Genomic DNA, 23,716 nt, shown 5'->3' with positions numbered 1-23,716 from the left:
TAACGGCAGCACATGCTTGGGTAGTTCTCAGTAGGCAACAATTCTTGAATAAATCAACAATCGGTGGCCTTCTTAAGATTCCCTTTTGCTCTGAAGGTCAATTGTCTTACAGAGGACAGAGCTCTGACCTTGAGGGGCCTCTCACTTGAACCCAGAGCTCACCTATTCTGCCACTCTGCAGAGTCAGCTTGCCATGGGGATCTCCTGCCTCGGCCTTCTGAATGCCAGGATCACAGGTGGGCCAACATACCCACCTGCACTCCCATGGGTGACCTTAAAGGTCAACACCAGGCAACAAAAGCCAGCAAGGGAAGGAGGCAGGGACAAGAGAAAGCAAAGAGAAGGGGGCCAGGGTGGCCAAGTTTAAAGTAACGTCATATAGGGCACATCAGTCTTCTGGATGAATTTGCTACATGGTACCCACTGTCCCCTGCTCTGCCCCCCACTCTCCAATGACCACACTGAAAGTCATATCCGGGGGCTGGGGAGATGACTCAATTGCCCAAACACTGCCACAAAAGCAGGGAGGATCCGAGTTTAATCCTCACAATCCCCTTAAAAAGCCAGGTGTGGTGATAGACAGATACACACTTGTAGTACCAGAGCAGCGGGGGTGGGGGGTGTGGGGGTGGGGGGGTTGGGGGTGGGGGGGTGGGGGCGGGGTAGAGGCAGGATATCCCTGGGGCTCCCTGGCCAGCCAGACTAGCAGAGCTGATGAGACCCCTGCTCCGTTAGAGACTGTCTCCAAAGCAACAGAGCTGGGAGGAGGGGAGACAGGAAAGAACATGATAAAATATACTGCATGAAATTCTTAAAGAATATAGAAACACATAAAAACAGCAACAACAAGAAGTGGACGGTTCCTGAGGAATGATATCTGAGGTTGTTCTTTGGCCTTTGCACCCATGTAGACATATGAACACACACACACACACACACACACACACAAACACACAAATACACACTGTAGATTGCCCTTGAGGGGGACGTGACATATGACCTCATTTCTGAGTAGAGACCAGCAAGACCTCCATGATCCAGCTGTCTAATTCCGCATTCTGCCAAGGGATCTAAGCCGTCCTACCTCAGAGTTCTCCTTATCCACGTTCCTTGCTCATCTCAAAGCAACTTTCCCCAGCTCAGCTCGGCTCCTCCATCTCCTCCAGCCTGAGTTCAGGGTTCACATCTTCTCATGGTCAACCCACCGCCAGGCTGCTCTCAGGCGATACCAACACACCACCCAGTGAAAGCATGCGGCCACCCACCCAGCGCCCCCACTGTGATGGGTAGAGCAGGCCACCACGGCTGCCAGGTCACTCACAATGTTGCCGGCTTGGAGCATGGCCTCGAAGGCCTCGGTCATGGGGTAGTACTCCATGGCCATGAAGACGGTGTTCACCACAATGCAGAGGGTGATGGTGAGCTCCGCAAAGGGATCGGTCACCAGCTCGAAGAGAACCATCTTGAACTTCATCCACTTGGGGCAGCACTCCCAGATAAGACACTTCTGAGCCAAGCTGATCAAGCAGGGCGGGCACCTCAGCTTAGAATCTTCAAGCTCTGCATGACGCCAGTGACAGATGTCATTCACATGTCGCCTTGGACCCCCATCCTGTGGTCACAGTCTAGACCCTTCCATACCAATACTGGTCACCTTCAGGGTCAATCTCACTCTGGCCCTCATCTCCATGCCTCCCAGTTTCTACTTGTGGAGCAATAGGATTTTGGTCCTGTCTCCCCAGTCCACCCATTCACCCAGTCCCTCAGCCTGTTGGTATGTCTCCATCTCTCTCCCTCTCTCCATATATGTGCATGTTGATGTGCATGCATCATGTATTTAAGTGTAGAAGCAAGAGGACAACTTTACTTGTCATTCCTAAGGCATTGACCCTTCTGCCTCCTCTTCCTCTCAATGTAGCCCCGGCTAGCCAGGAATTCACTCTGTAGCCCAGGCTGGCTTCAAGCTCACAGAGATCCCCCTGCCTCTGCCTCCTGAGTTCTGAGATGAAAGGCATGTGCCACCATGCCTGGTGAAATGGTCTTTTGTTAGCCTGGAACTCACTAAGGAGGTGAGACTGGCCTGCCTGAAACCCCAGGGGTCCCTGCCTTGCCAGCACAGTGACCGTGCGTGTGCTGCATGTCTGGCTTTTCACTGCATGGTTCTGAGGATCAAACTCAGGTGTTCACGCTTGCAAGACAAACACGGACTGCGCTCTCCCTGCAGGTTGACCTCGCTTACTAACTGCCCACTGCCCCAACCATACCCTTACTTCTCAACTTACCCCACCTGGATTTCACACCCGTCCCCTGCCCACTTCTTTGTAGACATGCTCAGTCCCTTCACCTACTTCCTCCTCTGCTTGCCTGGCAAAACTCCCTATGTGTAAACCACAGTTGAACCCAGCCAGCTGAACATGGCTGGACAAAATACACACTCAACCTTACTTAAGCCACCCTTAAGCCTCTGCCAATCTCTGCCCAGGAGCACTGCAAGGGTGACTGGTACCCTTGAGTCAGAAACCCCATCCAGCATGCAGTGAAACCCAGTATGAGTTTATCTTATTAAAAAGAAATTATGAAAAAGATAAAAATTAAAAATACAATGTCTAAACCATATCCAAATCTGATCCTCCAGCCTTCCAGAATATTCACTATTCTGTACTCATGAGCTTCCTTTATCTCCCTCAGAATTGAGAACTATTCACGAAACAGTTCCTCCTGTCTCCATGTCTACAAGAGCATGGGAACCTGTACCTTGTCCACCTCCTGCCTCCGTGTCTACAGGAGCACGGGGAGCTGCAGCTCTCTGATGCGCATAGAAGCCTTCTCAGCTACTCAGCCCCCTTCTCCACCCCCAGGTAGCCTCCATGTGTCAGCAGGCCAGCACACTCTAATTGTATCTCAGCTTCAGAGAAGGTCCCTCTGGACCATGTATTCTCTCTCTCTCTCTCTCTCTCTCTCTCTCTCTCTCTCTCTCTCTCACACACACACACACACACACACACACACACCATACACACCCACACCCACATCTTCTGCCTCTTCAACAGCAAACTTCCTGGGAAGTTTTCTAAACGTAATCTCAAATTTTCCTCTTTTCTCTGGAGACCCTAGTGTCTGGCTCTTCCTCCTCCCAACTTCAAACAGAATGCAGCCCTGTCTCTTGCAGCACTGACAGCCTAGGCTAACTCCTGCGTTTCCTCTCCTCCCCATGGCTACTGCTTCTCAGCTTTGTCTCTGCTTCCTCTTCTGGCTTGAGGTGCTGGCAAGCACAAACACTCTGGACTCCATCTCCCCGCTGTCTCGCTGGGTACCTTATTGAACCCAAAGGCCCTACAAAACCACTTCCAGGCAGATCACTTCTAAATTATATGTCCAGCTTCTGATTTTTCCCTTGAGTCTCAGGTTTATCCCTCCCACGGCCTCCATTGCATATCTGCCTGGCTGTGTAATTGGGGCCATCTCTATGGAGAGCAATTCCATAGCTTTGGGCTTGTCTATAAATCATACCGCATGCTGTACATCCTGGAGATAGACGTACCAGCTGACGTGGGCATTTCCCCCAGTGTTTTCTTACACACACACTTTGCATACAAAGCCTTTTCCACTGTGAGGCTTTTAAACACCTACCCACCTTTGCTTCTTTCCTTAAATATCACTATTTTTCATGGCAACCTTTGGTACACTTGCGGTTTATTTGGGGTAGGAAGCAATGTATTGGTGTAGTTTTCTTCTTTGGTTGTTTATATTAACAGTATTTATTGGATAATCTGGTTTCCTAAAAGCTGAAACGGTGTTCTCACCGTGGTACTTCCGTATGTTCCCACGTACACATGTCCGTTCCTCTTCCACAGACCGGGCTATTTATTTCCACTACCGTGCTGTGCTAATTACCTACTGTGAGTTTTTCAAACTACAGATGTCAAAACTGGCAAGGCATAGCTTTGTACAGAAGCTGATGTGTTCTGGGAGCAAAATCAATCATCCCTGTTTGGAACAAAAGTGGACCTTCCTGGACCCGTTTTGGCACCAAAAGGTAAGCCTGAGAACTAATGTTGAGTGAGGACATTTACAGATAGCATTCTGCAGAAGCAGCCTGTCTGGAAGGCATAGTGCGCAGAGGCTCAGCACTGTCAGAGAGAGAGAGAGAGAGAGAGAGAGAGAGAGAGAGAGAGAGAGAGAGAGAGAACGCGGTGAGCCATGTGTGCACGAGACAGTATGCTTGCAGATGCCAAGGTCAATGTCAGTGTCTTCCTCGCTCACCTTTTTAAAGACAGGTTCCCCATGAACCTGTGGCTAGATGGGCTGGCCAGAAAGCTCTGGGATCTGCCTGTCTGCACCCCCAGTGCTGAAGTCAAAGGCATGCTGAGATTAGCTTTTACAGGGGCCTGGGTATCGGACTTGCACAGTGGCACCTTATCAATGGAACCACCTCTGTTCTGTAACTACCATGACCGATCTTGACTAAGACCACGGAGACAAGAGCAATCACAGCTCGGTTAGCCTTGAGTGTGGTCATGCCCGCTTCCCAGCAGTCTTGGGAAAGAAACTTCCTCTTCTGAGGAGCATCCTCCATTGAGATAACAGCCACGGTCTCCACTTGAGCATCCTTTCCCACCTCTTCCAGAATCTACTTGAATGCCCCTCTGCACCCTTTCAGTCTCTCCTGCTCCCCAAGATCTTTCTGGGTGTCAATATGCTCGAAAAATAACCCCAATCCCAAGAACCATAATGGCTTCCTTCAGCCCCTATCGTCCTGTATTGTTTTTGTTTCCTCGTTCACGGGAGTTCTTGACAAAGCAGTCAGGTTTCCAACTTCTCACTGCCCACTTATTCTTCATGAGTGGCCTCTGCTCACAGTCCAGCCATGATGATCTTGATGTGTGTGTGTGTGTGTTCACGTGTGTGCACTCACGCCTGTGCGGGTGTCCCAGCAGTGTGGGTGCACTTTTGTGGCCAAAGGACCATTTTCACTTTCCAGGTGCTATCCAGCCTGGTTTTTGTGTTTATGTGTTATGTTATGTATGATGCATGTGTGAGAACGTGCAAGCGAGTGTGCCTATGCACTCAAACACAGGAGGCAAGGCAAGACGCCGGGTGTTCTCCTTTATCACGCTGCACCCTACTGCCGTGAGACAGGGCCTCATATTGAACTATAAGTTCACTGATTTGGCTAGACTAACTGTCCAGTAAACTTTTGGGATCCCCATCTCTGACACATGCAACCAGCACAATCTTTTTTAGCGTGGGTGCTGGAGATTTGAACTCAGATCCTCATGCCTGTAAGGCAGGTAACTGACCCACTGAGCTCTCTCCCTGCCTCTTATGATCTCAGGCATGTCACCAGAAACTCCCACACGAGTCAAGTCGCAGTACATGTCACCTGCCATCTCCACAGCTTTGCCTCTGCTGACCTTTCTGTCCTCCCGGAAGGAATCTGGACCCTTGTCTCTTCCACTTCGGGGTCCTCTCTTATTTTATCTTCCTCGGTCTCTTCCAATGGCCCCATCGCTTCTGCTCAACCATCACAGCTGTAGCTGCCTAAAACCCAGCCCCAGTTCTTCTCCTGGATCTTACCTCATCCTCCTGCATCTTTTGAAAGTCACTGTCTGGCTTCAGGTTGCTATGGAATATACATCTCTAGGTTCCTGGCCTCATCTTAATTCTAGAACCACTGAGCATCAAGCCAGCTTCCTACCAGACACTGCTACCTGGATGTTCCCAGGGTACTTCACGCTCAACACGTCCCAGACTCTTACACGTTTTCTCATGGCTTTCCTCGGAGGCTCTCTGGTCCTCTCTACAATGCTCACATGAGTCACTGCTCCAGTGCACCTTTGGTGGCTTGTCCCGGAACCATGTGCACTGTGAACTTCTGAATCTCACGCCCCTCAGAGACCTGTGCAGTCCTTCCGATTTCCATCATTCTTGCTGCCACTCCCCCAGGGCTAAGCTCTTCCAGCTCTCATCTGACTTCTTCCTGCTTTCGCTGCCAACACCCTCCCACTCAAATTCCATTCTCTGCAAGTTTCAGAATTGCATTCTCCTGCCTCCAGCCCTTTAATGGCGTCCCACTGCTCTTGGATGAAGTCCAAAGTCCTTTAGAGCCCAGGGGCTTTTGTGAATCTGCCCCCAGCCTGCTTCCCTAGCTGTATTTTGAGGCCCCCGTCAGATAGCTCAGGCTTTTAAATGACTGTTTCAGGATCTGCTGCCAAGGGTGCTTCCCTGACCCCCGGCAAAGCTTCCCCCACATCTCCTAGCTTCCTGTATTTCTCCACCAAGACACTCAGCACCCCGCTGGTGACTTGTCTCGTATCCTTCTCTCCTGATGTGTGCAGTAACAACTGTACCCTTCGCTGTGAGCTTCTGCCTGGCTTCCTGGTTTGGATGACTGTCAAGTCTCAGTTTGCATGCCAAGCAGGGAAGGCTCATAGGTCTTGAGTGAAGTTAGCAGTCATGCACTTGAGCCAAACCTTCTCTCGCAAATCACCCTGAAGGAACTGGTCCTGCAGATCCCATCATGATGCTGATGGCATGGGGCTCTCTCCTGAACCCCATCATAGATGTAACACCCAGCTGAAGAAGTTGATGGACTTTATCCTTAGATGCTCCGGCCTAACCTGGAGTCATCTTTACCCAGCTTTAATACAGTGTCTCCTGACTTTCCCACTTCTCTCATGGTCCTCTCTTCCCGCCCCAAGATCTCTGATTACTCTTCATTTTACGTTTTTATCATTCAGTGCATTACCAGTCAGCACTGTTCTCCTCTCATCTCCTGTGTGCAGAGTGCTTATCTACCAGACTTAGCAACTGTGTGTTAGTGCCTACCGCGTGCCACACATTGCACCCGAGATCCAGCTCTGAGCAGAGCGGTCACGCCTCTTGCCCTTGCGGGGTTTAAAACTGGTGAATAACAGTAGGTGGTATCTGATGTGCCTACTACATATTTGACCTAAGTCTCTAGACCCTTGCAAAAACAGTACAGGGTAAACATACCACTGAGAAAAACTGAGGCACAGAAAGTCAAGAGAACCCTGGAGTCATAGACTATGCTATAAGTGGTAGAACCCAGATACAAACCCAGACATGTGGGCTCTTGACCTTCTCTGGTCTAAGCAGGGTACATCTAGGGTCATATTTTTTTTTTTATCACACCCATCTTCCTTTCTTTTCTTTTCTTTTTTTTGGTATTTGTTTTCAAGACAGGTTTTTACTGTGTAACAGCCTTGACTGTCCTGTAACTCACTCTGTAGACCAGGCTGGCCTCGAACTCATGGAGAGCTCTACCTGCCTCTGCCTCCTGAGTGCTGGGAGTTAAGGCGTGCACTGCCACCACCTGGCCCATCTTTCTTTCTGGGTCAGGTCATATGGTACAGCCCTGGCTGATCTAGAACCCACTCCTCTTACTTCATTCTCCCTGTTCTGGAATTTGGGGGCCACAAGACCAGGGCCAGCCTCTGCCTTATCCCTGAAAATTGGTTAGGTGTTTAAGTCTGAGGAACGTCTCTCACGGTTTTCACAGCCGATTCCCCGTGCTCGGTTCAGATTGCTGCTCTTCCCAGGGATGCTTCCTTTTGCTACCGCCCCATCTAATATCACCCCATTAGAACCCCTACTCTCCATTGCCTTCCTTTATTTTCCATCCCTCATCGCTACTTGCTCTCTACCTGTGCTGTTCATCTGTCTCCAGGGTGCACGGTCCATGGGAGCAGGTGTGTACCTTGCTCTCATGGAATCACAGACTCCTGGGACAATGCCAGATGTCTAACAGATGTTTGAATAAATAAATCTTTCTGAGGAGTTCCATGGAATAATTGAAAACTCAAGCTACTGGAATTGTACCAGAGCACCCTCTGAAGCCAAGTGAGGTTTCTTTACTGGGGATGTAAGTAGATGGGTTTGTCAAAAACAAAATTCTTCCCACCCCATGCGAAATAAAAGCTAGGCTAGAATAGCCTCTATGCCCAGAGAAGAGGTCACAACCTTGTTCTCTGGGGACTCTGTACAGACTGCCATCACCCAACGCCACCTCCTTTCTTCTCCTGCCCCTCAGCTGGATCACACGCACATCCCTCAGTAGACTGACCCAGTCCCACTTGAGTGGCAGCACCCAGGACTGGAAAGGATTTGGTGAAATAGATTGGCTAATCTACCTATGTTGCTTTCCCATGTTTGGCACAATGAGTGCTTGAGACAGAAATGAAGTCACAATGGTCAAAGTTACCACTGTGGAGAACATGAAAAGTCACTTTGTCAGGCCAGGCAGTGAAAGGCTGGTGAGTTCCTGGCACACCCTGGAAGTGGTACTAAGACCTTGAAGAAGTCACAGTGAGAACAGTGACCGTTTCCAATGATTTATAGAGGTGTTTTTCTGAGGAGGGTTTTTCCAACTGTTGCATGACTTTAGTTGCAAGACTATCCAGGCACACTTGGAGCGCCTGGCATTCTTGAGTTCTGCCAACAGTACACACACAATAAGGACGAAGGCTGTGGACTGACGGTGTGAGGACTTCCTTCAGATGACATCCAGAATAGATCAAAGGAGCTTTGATACAAGAAACTTGGTGTACCCCAAATAACTTTGTGTAACAATCAATAGGTAAGTCTTTGCACAGTTGTTAGAGGTTCAGTTCAAAGAAACTGTTCCTCCCTCCCGCCAGAGAGCCTAGAATTACACTCTACAGTGACTCTGCTTTGGAAATCTGTGCAACACGAAATGCCGACAGAGAGTATCTAGGATCTCAGGCCCCAGCGAGAGGTCCTTGGCCCAGCTTAGACTCTCTGCAGCATGGAGGATGGGCATGTCAATAAGAACCACTTACCCTCAATGACCGAAGTCATGATACTGACAACGCTCAGCGCCCTCTGTGCGCGGAAAGGCTCATTCAAGTATTCTGCAGACAGATAATTCTTCTTCTGTCCTGCAGTCTCAAGTGCCTGCTGGGACACAAACAGGGTCAAGACACTTCAGCAGCAGAGCTAGGTCATCTAGCTTCTTATTGGCTCATCTCATACAGTGGTGAGCTGCCCTGTGAAGCCACGAGCCTCTCGGGTAGAGCTCGAAGAAATAGGCATGGTGTTTGAGCTCAGTTGTGAGGACCAGCGGCACACAGGGTCAAGAGTCAGAGCCCAGGTCGGAGGGTCTGAGTCCAGCCAAAAAGATCCTAGAGGTTTGTAGAAGAGCTTGCTGAACCCCAGGGGAGGCAAGGAGACTTGGAAAATTAGGGAACTTGCTAAAGACAACTGTGTGTAAGTCCTCAGAAGGACTTCAAATCTCCTTACACTCACTGGATATTTTCACCAGAATGAATTAAGGCTGAACACTCAAGAATGTGATGTCCCAGGAACAGACACAGGAGGGTAAGGGCTGCGTCCAAGAGAGGGACAAAATGCTGAGCAGGGCATTTCCTGGGGTTCAGACTAACAGGATTCAAATGGCGGTGTCAGGAATACTGGGGAAGAGAACTAAGAGGCTTCAATGCTGGGCCACGAGGCAGCCATGCTTATTAGATACAAGAAAGGGCAGGGCTCTGGGGAAAGCAGCAAACCTGGTCTCAGCAGACCCTGGCTGTCTCTCCTTGGTCCCCTCCCTGAGAAGCACACCAAGGCATGCCCTTTCCCCTAATAAATATCCAGCTTTATGGGTAGTCACATTCTTATACACATCCTTATATCCAATGCATCTAACTATAGCAGAGTAAATCATGGGCAGAGACAACTTCTAAGAAAACCTCTGCTTACTCCAGGAAGGAAACCACCCCACACTGCCCCAGGAGCGGACATGGGAGAAGGACCAGGACTTCCTAAGCCCTGATTCTACTGGCTGGGACAGCTTTTAACCTGCAGGCTATACTTTCTGCTTCCTGTTCCCCTGCTGAAAACAGGCTTTGCTTTCTCTGGCAGTGCTTGGTAAGGATTCTTCTTTCATTGTATCACAAGAGCTAGGATTGTGGCTGTGACCAGGATTAGAGAGAATTCTGGAGGTGAGATCTGGTACAGCACTAAGACATCCCCAGAGAGCCAGGCTGTGGGGTGAGAACTCTGGGTTGGTGATTTGTTTGGCCTAGAGATAAGCTGTTCCTCTGACTTCCTGCTCTGCTGCCAGAGAGGGCAACCGTGGCAAAATATTGACCCTATGGCTCTGGTCAGGCTTGGCCAACAAGAAACACAAACTGGTCAGCAGGAGAGGGGGGGGTGGAGGGAGAGAGGGAAGGAGGGAGGGAGAGAGGGAGATGGAGAGAGAGAGAGAGTTGGCTGTCTGCACCCTGTCCCCTTCAGCTGGCAACAGCAGGACTCTCTATCTGAGACCACGGCTCCCTCAGCTACAGATTTTGACAAGTTCTGATTTGGGGCCTTTTCCTTAGCTGTCAGCTTTCACTGTTTCTGTTCTCCAGGTCCTTCACTGTTCCTTAGTTCCCGGAGCCCAGCCCACACCTCTGTGAATACTTTACTAAATTCCTACACTTGCTGCTGAAGCAGACCGTCTACTTCCTGGAATCCTCAGTCACATGGTATCCAGAGTCACAGGCTATCTCAAGTCACAAGGTATCCTGAGCCAGTTCTGCCGAACTCACCAGACTCAGTGGAAGCAACCACACAACGGTGTCTTAGATGTACAAGCCTCTTTGTATGTGTAAGTCTGGTAGCCAGTGAGGGCATGTGGGGACTGCAGAAGCACCGTTTGTGATGCTGAAGGAGATCTCAAATTAAACTGCATCTCCCAGCTCAACACGGAGTCCTAGGCTTGCTGTTATATCCCCTGTGGATATTTTCTCAAGGACTGGCGGACGTCAGTTCCTGTCCCTAGTCTGTGGCATTGCGATGAGTTATTCATCCTGTAAGTTGGACCAAATCCACTGCTATTTTATCAGGATCTGTCCTGAGAACCTCTCAGGATTTTGTCAAACCTCAGGGACAGTTTTCTCAGAGTGATAAGCTTATACACAAGGACCTCTTGTGTAGACAGAAGTTTCTGTCCCACCCAGTCCCACAGCCATTGAGTACCAAAGAAACACAGAGGTTTATACTAATTATAAACTGTTTGGCCTGTTGTTCAGACTTATTATTAACTAGCTCTTACAACTTAAATTAACCCATAATTCTTGTCTATGTTTAGCCACGTGGCTTGGTACCTTTTCTCAGTGAGGCTTTCTCATCTTGCCTCCTCTGCTTCTGGATGATGACTGTGCCTCTGTCTTTCCTTTTCCCAGAATTCTCCTAGTTTTGTCACTCTGACTATGTTTCCTGCCTGGTTACTGGTCAATCAACGTTTTATTGAACCAACACAAGTGACAAATCTTTACAGGGTATAAGAGCATTGTCCCACGGCAACCTTGTTTCCCTTATCAATCATCAAAGGAGCATGCGGGGCCATCTCTAAAGCAATGTTGGCAAGTAGAGATGGAAACACACAGGATGTCAAATGGAAAACCAACCACCTGCATGTCTGCAGAGATGACGGACAACACCTTCACCACAAACAATCCCAGTAGCTTTTCTGGGCCTGGCCTGCCCTGCATGTAAAAGAAGAGTTGTGTGGAGGCATGGGACAGATATTGTTAAAGACTCTTCCATTGATGACGCTTATTGGCAAATGGCTTCTCTTGGAAGACAGAGTATGGTGCATGCACAAACTCACCAGGCCTTCAGGACCTCCAGCAGCAAGCTCACCAGTGGGCAGTGTGAGCGGTCCCTCTTCCCCATGCCCAGGACCAGGCTTGGGAGACTGAAGCAATGGGCTCTTGGGGAGAGGACCTGCCTGCCCAGCACCCCTGCTCAGCACCAGGGAACCTCGATGGCCTTCGTGGTCCCCTTGAAAGACTCCGTCATCTGTGATCCCATCGGGAAATGAGACATCTTGGCCGGGTGCTCGGAAGTGGAACACACTGCCGTGGCTAGCTCTGCGTCTTCCAGAAGAAAGGCCTAGGAAAGACTGGGCGTTGCCCCGGGGGAGCAGGAAAAAAGATAGGGTTGGAGTGATCCTCTTTGAATCCAGTACACACTTCCCTCTACCCATGTCTGTGTCTTGTGACCTTCCCACAGTTACATAAAGACCTGAAGATGATCTGGGTAGACATGAGGAGAAGCCAGGAAAAGGACAGCCTAGACAGACTTGGAGAAGAAGAAGAGAGGGGGTAGCGGGGTGATTGACAGGGTGCCTAAGACCAGCATACAGGTTATAATTATCAGATATCACTGGACCAGCCAGATGTTTGTCAGCCTTTGGCAACAGGCTCAGAGATGACTGTTTTGGGTTCCAATCTGTGAGTGAAATGTCATGACCTAAGGATATGCTTGGATTGGAGCTTGGACTATGGGTTTTGAATAAATACGCTTTGCTGTCTGAAAATTAAGATGTTCAAGTCGCTGGATTCCATCTTTGTGAGTGTGAGGGTTTGTGTCGGAATAGAGGAGACAAGAGCTTTATAGTGTAATGAGTTGGCAGGATCCCCTGAGACCAACTTTGAATAGGGTGATTGAAAGAAGAGCCGCAGCCCAATTTCTTGGAAGAATAATGCCATTTTTCCAAATCGATAAACATTTCCCATCAAAAGCTTCCATCGAGAGAGCTGTGAGGCTTACAGATCCAGAGGAAGAGCTCAGGTTCCCAAATTCTCATGCATAGCACCCCCACAGAGCTCCTGAGTGGGGTTTGCTAGTTCTCATGACCATGGGAATCTGGCCATAGCAAGTGGTCAATCCTGTGCTCATATTATACATGCTTCCTCTAAAATCTAAACAATGGCTCCCTACTGAACTCTGGTCATGGTGCCCTTAATTTCTTCTTAATTCCTTTTGTTTGCTAAGCAACTAAAGCAGGACATGTTGCTGCTAGAATTCCCCTAACTTATGTCATAAAACTGAGCGAGTGAGCTCTTTCCCTCCTCCCTCTCACACATGTGTCTTTGTGTGTGCTCTTGTCCTGTGTGCACGGGTCAGAGGACAGCCTCATGGTTGTTTCTCAGGTCTCTCACTGCTCTGGAACTCACCAAAGATGCTATCTGACCAACAAGCCCCAGGCATCCTCCTGCCTCTGCTTCCCCAGTGCTGGGATTGCAAGAGCATAGCCCCACCATGCCTGGCATGTTCTTTGTTTCAGTGTGGGTTCTGGGGATTGAACTCAGGTCCTTGTGATTGTAAGGCACACACAGGACCAGCTCGGCCATCTCCCAAGCCCTTTGAGGTTTCTTTTCTTGGTTACTTGGAGCCTAATCCTGTTCAGCTACTACTATTGCCAGTCAAGGGTCATACACAGAACATTCTGCTTAGGATATATGTACCAGGATTGCGGCACTCACAGAAACCCATGAGTTCTTCCCATATTGTAGGCAAAGAAGAGGATTAGGAAACCCATATTAAGGATAAGAAGACAGAGTTGTTTAGATTTGGGCACCAAGCGAATTAAGGAGGAAACCAAGTGATGCTGTGGGACAATGGTTTTATATCCTGTAAAGATTTGTACTTTGTACTGATCTAATAAAATGCTAATTGGTCAGTAGCCAGGCAGGAAGTATAGGCGGGCCTGCCAGGCAGGAAGTGTAGGTGGGGCAACAAGAACAGGAGAATTCTGGGAAGAGGAAAGAGTCAGTCTGCAGTCGTCATCCAGACACAGAGGAAGCAAGATGAGAATGTCTCGTTGAAAAAGGTACCAAGTCACTTGGCTGACACAGACAAGAATTATGGGCTAATATAAGTTATAAGAGTTAATAAGAAGTCTGAAATAATAGGCCAACCAGTTTATAATTAATGTAGACCTCTGTGTGTTTCTTTGGGACTGAATGGCTGCAGGACCGGGTGGGACAGAAACCTCTGTCAACAAAGAGAAGCATCTAGGACCAGTGTTTGGCTGGCAGCATCTCCTTGCCACCATTTATTTTAAAACCAGTCTGTCTGTCGAATGATGGGTGATGATCTCTTTTCCATGTCTTAGTTCTAACATCTATACAATTGCTTTTAGTCCGAAAAAAAAATGAAAACTTTCAGAGATCTATTTACAAGCAAAACAAACATGGAGGAAGAGGATTGAGGCACTCTTGGACACTTGGGTGCTAATCTGTATGGGGCTGACTGAAGGGGAGAAATTCAAGCCTAATTCTGTGTCATTAGCATTTCCACGGAAGTCGTGATTTACCTTCTTCTGTGACTGTCAGAGTAATAGTCAAATTCCCTTTGAAACTTTGATTGTGCCCTGTGCATTTCAGGTGCTGCTCCAAAGAGGCAGAGCAGAGTAAGAAGGGTGCAGGTGTAACAGGTGCTCCATCATGGGCGCCTCTCCAAGGCCAGAGTGTGTGCAAGTGTGCCTGTGAGTGTAGGTGCCTGTGTAACTCTGGGGGCTGTCAACTGAGGAGAGCATTCTTCCTGTGAGCACAGGAAGGAAGGTTAGAGGGATACAAATGGCGGAAAGCAACCCTCAAAAGCTGCCTTTATTCCCTCCACATGTGAGGAACTTCTCTTTCACGTGAGCAATTGGGTTAGATAATCCAGACTGTCAACTTGACCCACCTGGGAAGAGAGAACCTCAGTCAAAGAATTATCTCCATCAGACTGGCCTGGAGGCATGCCTACGTGGCATCTTCCTCATTGCTAATTGATGTAGGATGCTCAAGCCCACAGAGGGGCTGAAGATGTGAACCACAGAGGGAGCCAACTATTCTTTTATGGACTCTACTTCAGTTCTTGCCTCAGAATTGCTGCTTTGAGTTCCTGCCCAGACTTCCCTCAATAATGGATTGTGACCTGGAAGTTGTAGGGTGAAAGGAACCTGTAATCAGAGTTTCTTATCCCAACCATCGGGTTCCAAATAACCAACTTGGAGGCTCATATTAATTATAAATGCTCAGCCAATACTCAAGCTTATTACTAGCTAGCCCTTATCCTTAAATTGACCCATATTTCTATGTATGCTTTACCACATGACTCATGGCTTGTTACCTCATTTTCTACACACCCTGCATGCACGGCGGCTGACTGGCATCTCTTCTGACTCTGCCCTCCTTCTTCCCATCATTCTCAGTTTGGCTTTCCCATCTAATTTCCTGCTCAGCTACCGGCCTGTCAGCTTTGCTTTTTATTAACCAATGAGAGTAATACATATTCAGAGTGTAGAAAGGGATTGTCCCTAGCTTGCTTGTGGTCGTGGTTGTTTATGACAGTGACAGAGAACAAAGCGGAGGCCTAAGGAAAGGAGCTGCACCCTCTCCAGGTGGTGGGGAGGTGGAAGGAGAGACTTGGTGAGGGAAGTCAGAGTGGGAGGTAGAAAGTTAAATCGTGGTGGGGGAAGAACTGCTACAGGGTCTAATGTAAGGTCTGAAAGTCATTGCTAGGCTGGACTGTGTCTTAGAGACCGGTGCTGGGGTCTTCTGTGTCAACAGCAAGTGACAGCCTGGGCTGCAGGAACAGAGGCAAGAGGTCAGAAAGAGGAGAGTAGGGTTTTCAGCACCAGGCACAGAAAAGTAGATTTCCGAAAGAAGGAGAGCTGACCCTTGTTAGCCACAGATACCTCAAGGACAGCATGCCCCATCTGGGCTCCTCCCCTGCACACACATACACACACACACACACACACACACACACACACACACACACACTAGCCTTTTCTCCCACTGCCCTATCTGAAAAATCACAGCTCACCTAAGTGTCCCAGCCTGAAACCAGAATCACCCTGCCTTGCTTTTCCTTTTCCTTATCCCACAGTCTTAATCTTGACCCCCTCTACCTAGAAAGGTCTTTATTATCACTCCCCTCCCCACTGATAATGCCCCTGTCCTAGCATAGGCCACCAGCGAGGAGGGCTGTGTGTCTCCTCTCTCCTTGCTCCCAACCTCTCTCCATTCCACCACGGCCAGAATAGTCACTAAGCTGAGTGACCCTTCGAGCCAGGTCAGGACATCTTACCATCCTGCGCTGATTGTAAGGCTCAGATTGGGGTGACCTGTTGTCATCTGTAGAGCCCTCTGACACCCTTGATTTCATTCTGTGTTTTCTCTCATGGGAGTTTCTGGTGGCTAACGGTGATCCGTTGTGGGAATGGAGCGAGGTCCTGTCAATTCCCAGGGCTGCCAGCACCTGGGGAAAGAGCAGTAATTGCAGGCCACAGAATCAGACTGAGATTGGCATTTGTGTGTCCCAGAAACAGCTGCGGGGGTGAGGGATCTAAGATCACAGAGGCTGAGGGTTAGAATACGCACAATGGTGGGGTTGTGCTATGGCAGACACAGGGGCCACCTCCCTCCTCCAGCCCTGCCGTAGGTGTTGATGCCTTGCCCAGGCCCTTGTGACCAGGTCAGGACATTTGCCCTCAGCTGCAGTGCAAGCTGAGCAGTTGATGCTCACATGTAGCACTGTGGACAGAATTCCGTTGGCTTCCTGCCCCGGAACCAAATATGGGAGCATACGCAGCTGGCCCTCTTGCTTCCAGGTAGGGCTAACTCTGGTGTAGGTTACTGCTGGAGCTCCCCGGGGGATCAGACAATAGCTGACATCTAGCTGAGCCCCAACTGCCACCTGATGATGCTTTAGTTTACTCTCCTTGTGTCCAAAACTCTCCTGAATAGCTCACTTGGAAAAAGCTCCCTCACTCAGTTTGTGTGTAGATGCATGTTCATGTAGGAGTGTGTGTGTGTACCTACCTATAGAGGCCAGAGGACAACTCGGGTGTCACTCCTCAGGATCCGTTCACTTCATTTTTGTGACAAGGACTCTCACTGACCTGAAGCTCACCAACTAGACAAAGCTCCAACGATCCACCCACCTGTGCCTCCCCAGCACTGGGATTGAAAGTGGCTTCTGGGACTTGAACTTGGGTCTTCCTGCTTGCATGGCAAGCACTTTGCTGACAGTTACTCTCCCTCCATGGATACTCGTTTAAAGGTGACCCAACCCTTAATGTAAGACTCATGTTCATAATAGCCTCTAAAGTAGTCTTCCCACGGTCCCAGAAGCTCCTGGGAGGTTGGCTGCACAGGACTGCCCCCACCCACCTCCTGTTCCTTCTGCAGCACTTCAAGGGCTTCCTGGAACTTCTTTTCCTTGGCTTCGATTTCCGCGATTGTTGCCTGGTTCTGCTCCTCATACGCCATGGTAACTACAGCCAAGATCAAATTGACCAGGTAGAATGATCCGAGGAAGATGACCAGCACAAAAAAGACCATGTACATTTTCCCAGAGGCCCTGAGGGTCTGGAGATTAAAGCAAAGAAGGTCAATCAGACACTGTGCATGGAACACACGGACCCTTGAAGGTCAGCCAGACACTGCGCATGGAACACATGGGCCCTTGAAGGGCCCTTTTGTGGTGGTGTATGCCTGTAATATAAATGAAGACTACCTTTTGTTTCCTGGCTTCCCAGACCTGAATAATCACACAGAAATTATATTAATTACAACACTGCTTGGCCAATGACTTAGGCAAATTCCTAGCTAGCTCTTACATCTTAAATTAACCCATTTCTATTAATCTGTGTATCACCGCAAGAGTGTGATCTACTAGTAAGGTTCTGGCATCCTTCTCCTTTGGCAGCTACGTGGCTCCTCCCTGGCTCCACCTTCCTTCTGCCAGTCTACCTCTATTCTGCCCTGCCATAGGTTGAAGCAACTTCTTTATTAACCCATGGTAAGAAAACATATTCACAGCATACAGAGGGGCATCCCACATCACTGTAATCCCAGCATGTGGGATGTGGAAGCAGGGGGATCACCACAAGTTCCATGTGAGCAAAGGCAGCATAGTGGAATTCTGTCCCAAATCAATGAAAAGATACCTGCTGGTACAGGCGCTCCCAGGAGTCCTGTGTCATGAGGCGGAACAGTGCAAGGAATGCCCACGCGAAGGAATCAAAGCTGGTGTAGTTAAAATCCGGATTTTCAGATGTTTTCAGGCAGACGTAACCACTGGGGCAGTGACTGCAGCAAGAGGGGAGAGGAGCCATCATACGGCCTTGCTGATTGGGTGTAAGGATGTTTGGGGTGGTAAGAAAGTGAAGGGTTTAAGGTCAGAACTGAGTTCAGAGCTCGGATTTAGTGTGGGACGCTAATGCTTTTGCTCAGCTTGCTTATCCAGAGGAGTAGCCTGGAGGAGAGAAGATGCCAGCTCTGACTTGATTCTACATGGCGCCAATAGGATTCTATATTTTTGCCGGCATGCACTAGGAAAAGAAAAGGCAGGAACCACAAAGCAAACTAAGTCACAAGCCTGCAGGCGCCATGTCCAGAGTTAACCATCTAGGAGGACTTACATCAGCCAAGTTCAGCGACAGATTACACATGACAATGAAAACATCACCTGCCACTCACTAAGTGCTCAGCGCACGCCTCTCTCCCCCTGGAGTGCCGCACAGACAATATAAAGCAATCATCTCAACAGTCCTTACTTAAAGTGAGGAAGTCGGGCTCAGGGAGAAATTAGCTGCCTGAACCCACAGAGTGTCGGGGTAGTCATTAAAGATGGAGGCAACCACACTCCAGGCGCATCGTGCCAGGAGAAGTTAGCCAACAAAAGGGGACTCCATTTTTTGTTTTGTTTTGTTATTTTTGTCTTATTGAGGTTCTTTATGATTGTCTGTGTTTTTGTTTATTGTTTTGAGAGAATATATATATGTGTGTGTGCATGTATATACATATATATACATACATGAACACATACAATGCACAGAGTTGGGAGGAATATAATCAAAATATATGAAAAAATTATTTTTTAAAAATAAAAATTTTAAAGTAGAAGAGTGTAAGCAGTGAGAAACTCAGCACTGCACCTGCTTCTCCTCCTGGTGGGGGAAGGAAGGCCAGGGTAGTGACATCTAATGGATGAGCGGGGTTGGCACCAAGTTCCCCTCCCTCGTATAAAGGGGTCAGGGTGGTACTGAGCTGAATGTCTGACTCAACATGCACAATGCTTCCATCCCAAGTGGGCACAGCCTGGTCAAGGGACCAGGAATCCGGGCATCATCCTCCAATGACAGCCTCTGGGGTTCTCCTTATTCCAGACCACCACATAAACACACAACCTCAGGACCCACGGAACTGCTTAGAACTCTGATCATTATAATTAATTCCAATTTTATCTCCACCGTGACTGAAGAGTTGAAGATTCCCGATTCCCACGATTAAAGGAAGCCCTTTGGTTTTCTTTCCGCTAAGCCCCACCATTATCTCTGAGGACGAGTTGGCTCTGTCTAGCTGCTCGTTCCAGCAGCTCAGCACATCAACAGTTAACTGTCTGCGACACCCCTTACACAGCGTCTTCAGTATATACAAACACTATACACAGAAAACAAACAGAATTCCTGCTCTGGGGGCTTGGGACAGGGCAGTAAAGAAGGGTGGGTGCCTTCAGATCTCTGGCACCTATATCAAAAGCTGACTGTGGCAGTATATTCCAGTGGTGGGGAAGTCAGATGAGACAGGAGGATCCCTGCTTGCTGAGTCAGCTAGCTAAGTGTCTCTCTCTTTCTCTTGCATATGCACATGAAAACACAAACACAGTCACACACACAAAATTCCTGTTTATTTTCACCACCTTGGAAACCTTACCAAAAGGAAAAGCTGGAAAAATCTGTATGGGAAAAATGATAAGAATCACCAGCTGTTTTGGGTACTCACTCTCCACCTTGAGACCCTAGACCTAGGGCTCTGGGTTTAGCTTGAGCTAGCCCAAGGCCCAGCTCTGTGACCCCAGGGAACCCCTCAGACCTCACCCTGTTACTGTCAGCCTCTCCCTTCTACCCAAGCTGCCTGGCTGCATCTGCCTGATGGGAAGTCTGCCTCTCTGATACTTGAGATGGGGGGGCATACGTGAACCCCAGAACTTTGTCAAGGAGAGTCGTGGGTCACTCTGGAACCACTGGCTTTAGTTAGAAATCATCTAACTGAGAAGAAGACATGGCTTCAACTTAAATAGGAAAGTGAAAAGCAATGTTCAACAATACTTTTCTGAAAACAAAGATGCAAAGACTCAAGTACCTTTGGGAATAAAGAGGTTAGGAAGGCTGACGGTGACCAAGATGCTGATTGAATTCTGTTTGTCTCTTCTGCTCAGCGCTATCTGAGATTACTCTTCTAGAGAGATGGTTAAGGCCTAGATGCCTCGAGATGGCTAATACCGACCGTCACCTCAACAGAATCTAGAATTATATAGGAGACAAACCTCTGAGCTTGCCTGAAGGAGATTCTAGATTTGATTAACTGAGGTGGGAAGATGCACCTTAAAATGTGGGTGCCACCATTCCAGGGGCTGGGGTCCCGGGCTAGACAAAAGAAGGAAGCTAGCTGAATGCTCATCTACTTTCTGACTGTGAGTGCAATGTCACCTCCTGCCTCACGCCCCTGTCTCACGGCTCCTGCCTCCTGCCTTCCTCACAATAAACTGTACCCCGAAACTGAGAAGCCAAATAAGCCCTCCCTTCCTGTGTGTGCTTCTTCTCAGGTATTTGGATACAGCAGTGAAAAAGTAACTTCTGTATTGGGTCCCGTTTGCCTCCACATGGGCCACAAAGACTAGTGGTCACGTGGGGAGCAGCTCCCTGTGAATTATGATTTTTCAGGAGATCAGTGATTGAGGTAGGGAAAGATGGGCCTTTCTGATCTATCACCTGGACCTCTCTAGCTCTTCACCCCAGATGTCAGAGCAGGAGGCAGTGGCGAAGGTCTGTATCCCTTAGCTTGATTTCTTACTTTCTGCCATCCTCATGGGATCAACCAAATAAACATCACTTGTTCATCCACCATAAAGTACCACACCTGTCCTTCAACATCAGCCTCAACTGCTGCCTCAAGGAAGCCCCCCCCCCATGTCTATCTGGCCTTACAACACTGCTCACTGTGTTTCCCCAGTCTGTGGAACTCCTAACACCACATATGCTTTCTATAGCATCTTTATGCACATACAAAAGAGACCAAAACACAGCTGGCTTATATCCTGAATTCAGCCTGCAGAAACATGTTGTCTGGCCAAGACGACAGGTAGATATTTTGGGGAATGTGTAACCAAATTTCTGACTAGGTGTTAGCACATAAAAATTGGAATTTCCTGTCTCTTTCTGTTGAGCTAGCAGAGCTAGAAGCAGCGCACACCCATTTTCACATGGCAACCAAAAGCTGGGCTGAGCAGCATCTGCCCCTTCCCATGGGGCACGAACTCCCAGTTGCTATGGTTCCCTCCTAGCCCTTGCCATTCCCTTGTTGTTATGTGCCTGACCTCTGTAAGAATTTGAAATTGTAAAAATATCATGCATGTATTTCTTCCACTGTTACAAAAAAAAAAAAAAAGACACCCACCCAAGGATGGAACGCGCCATGTTGCTCAAATGCAGAGCTTCAATACAAACACACTTGTTTTTCTGGAAGTTGATAATTTGTTCCTCCCTTTTGGGTGCCTACACCGTTTTGGGATATGACCCTGCCACTTTTCATTGAGAGGTGAGGTCTGTTTCAGCCCTTGGGTGTGTGATGACTTGTAACTTGCTTTGGTGAAGGGGACAGAAAGAACGTCACTGTGTGTGAAATCAAGACTTTCACGCTTCCACTATCTCCCCTGGAATACAGTGTCTGTACTAGGACAGCTCAGGCCAGACTGTTGGGGATAAAACATCAACGGAACGCACAGACACCTTGCGGGAACTCCATCTGCTGCGTGCAGATGCATGAAGAAGCCAAATACCAGCTGGTCCATGCTCCTGAGCGTTGAACCACAAGCTAAGTGGTTCTTGTGCTAAGTCGTAAAATCCAGCAGTCATTTATTACACAACAAAACCTCACTAATACACTTACACTCTGTGAGGCTGTGTGTGTGTGTGTGTGTGTGTATGTGTGCTCATATGTTGTGTGGGTACATGTATGCAGAGGGCAGTGTTCACATCGGGCGTCTTTCTTGGTTGCTCTTCACCTTATTTTTTGAGACAATGTTTCTCACTGAAATGAGAACTTGAAGTTCACTGGTTGAGTTAAAATGGTCGTCTAGCAAGCTCAGGGAATCCTCTTGTCTCCAGCTCTCTGCAAAGACACACCAAGGTGCTATGGTGCTTTGGGTACAGGTCTGCACTGATGTGCCCAGCTTTTCATGTGTGTGCTGGGGATTCACACTCAGGTCCTCAGCCTTGCATGGAAAGCACCCAACCAGATGCTCCATGTCGGCAACTCCCCTTGCCAGGAGTTTTAATATGGCAGTGTCTGTGGTATTCATTAATACAATTTCTTCAGGATTTCACTCTCTCTACAGAGAATGTGATGGACACACGGGAGGAAGGATGTGGGACATCGGTGTGGTCAGGGGATGGATACTCACCCAGCATCGGATCCATTCCCGCATAACAAAGGGTCAGTAGTACCATTCTTGATGTAGTAATTTTCTAAAGAAAGGAAGAAATGAAACCTCACAGTGTGTTCTGAAGTCGCCAACCTAGGCGTTGGGTGTCTCTTGTCTAAGTGAGGTCAGTTCCTCTGTCTGCAAGCCTTCAAGGGACACTCAGAGAGCACACATCCTTCCAAGCCACTTGGAGGCTTTACAGAGCCAGGGAACCTTGCTTTCAGGCTGAGAACTTGTCCAGTGTTTTCCTTGCAAAGGGGAAACTGGTCAGCAGGAAAGTGGGGGAGGGGAGCTTAGCCCCACTCAGGAGCAATTAATTGGAAATGAATGCCAGTATATCCACACAGGTGTGTAGGGCTTTTGGCCACATGGTCCTGGGGTACCCATGCTGGTCCCTACAGCAGTGTTGGCTCACCTGCCATTTCCGATGAGAAATTATGAGCCTTGTGGGGATCCGTGCCGTTCCTGATGCATTTGTTCTTCAGGTTGCCCTTGAAGAGCTGCAGGCCCACCAAGGCAAAGACGCTCAGGCAGAAGACGGTGAGGATGGTCACGTCAGCCAGTTTCCTCACTGAGTGGATCAGGGCTCCCACAATGACCTTCAGTCCTGTGGGAAGGGGACAGAGATGCTCCCAGGTGGGCAAAGTACCACACAGGTGTACACCTTGGCTATCCTCACTACGCACAGGTGTGACACACGTACTGCAGGCAATTCCAGGCCCAGCTTCTCATCTGCTCCTTGCAATTGCCCAGAGAGGCAAGTAGGTGGGTCCTGTCTGTCACCCTCATCATAAGAGCAAGCAGCTGAGGCCTGGCCAGTGCAGCTCTTACAGAGTCAAGACTAATAAATGGTTGACACTAGTGACTCATCTTAAACCCTGTTTGGCTGCCTGGGGATGCATGTGGCTCAATGGCAGACCACTTGCTAGCACGCACAAGACCCTTATGTCGCATCTCAGCTGTGTTCCCTGCCCTGTAGTTGTGAGGTCCTCTTTTCGCTCTTGTATTTGGTGGTGTTTGTTTTTCCACATTCATCACAGTCCCAGAAAGCAATTCCAGACTTGAGATAAATGAATTTCACTCAGAGAGAAAGGAAGAGAGGAGAGAGAAAGAGAGAGAGAGCGAGCGAATGCTGGGCTGTCCTGAGGAAGAACAGGTCTGGCTGCAATGCTGGGGTCCCCGCTCCTTTGAGGAAGGATGGCCAGCCAATGGAAAAGCCTTCTTTGGGGGAGCAGTGTCACAGACGACAGGAGGCCTTCTGACGACGCACAGTCTGCGACCCATCTGTGTCAATTTGTTGGAAAATCAACTTTATTGGCACCACACACATGAGACCCTCTACTGGGAGCTGAGAGATGGATATAGTGCTCCGTTTGGCAGGTGGTTTGACAGCTGAAGGTAAACTTCACGGTGTTGAAGG

General features: G+C 48.8%; 1 protein-coding gene across 3 annotated transcripts in view; it reads right to left on the bottom strand.

The window, feature by feature from the left end:
• Scn10a (sodium voltage-gated channel alpha subunit 10) overlaps positions 1 to 23,716 on the bottom strand; it is a 96,011-nt gene that overhangs the window by 42,928 nt on the left and 29,367 nt on the right. For all 3 annotated transcript variants that reach the window (XM_087905150.1, XM_087905151.1, XM_087905152.1), the window contains exons 6-13: positions 22,712 to 22,903; positions 22,276 to 22,339; positions 17,759 to 17,900; positions 16,980 to 17,177; positions 15,895 to 16,065; positions 11,639 to 11,932; positions 8,823 to 8,937; positions 1,322 to 1,560 (exon numbers count right to left, since the gene is read on the bottom strand). In XM_087905150.1, coding sequence (XP_087761276.1) covers positions 1,322 to 1,560; positions 8,823 to 8,937; positions 11,639 to 11,932; positions 15,895 to 16,065; positions 16,980 to 17,177; positions 17,759 to 17,900; positions 22,276 to 22,339; positions 22,712 to 22,903 — 1,415 coding nt within the window. The remainder of the gene's footprint in view (positions 1 to 1,321; positions 1,561 to 8,822; positions 8,938 to 11,638; positions 11,933 to 15,894; positions 16,066 to 16,979; positions 17,178 to 17,758; positions 17,901 to 22,275; positions 22,340 to 22,711; positions 22,904 to 23,716) is intronic.

This window comes from Myodes glareolus, chromosome 4 (assembly GCF_982192425.1).
Source record: "Myodes glareolus chromosome 4, mMyoGla1.1, whole genome shotgun sequence".
Classification (NCBI taxonomy): Eukaryota; Metazoa; Chordata; class Mammalia; order Rodentia; family Cricetidae; genus Myodes; species Myodes glareolus.
The sequence above is the reverse complement of the archived record's forward strand: the minus strand, read 5'-3'. Positions and strand labels throughout refer to the sequence as shown.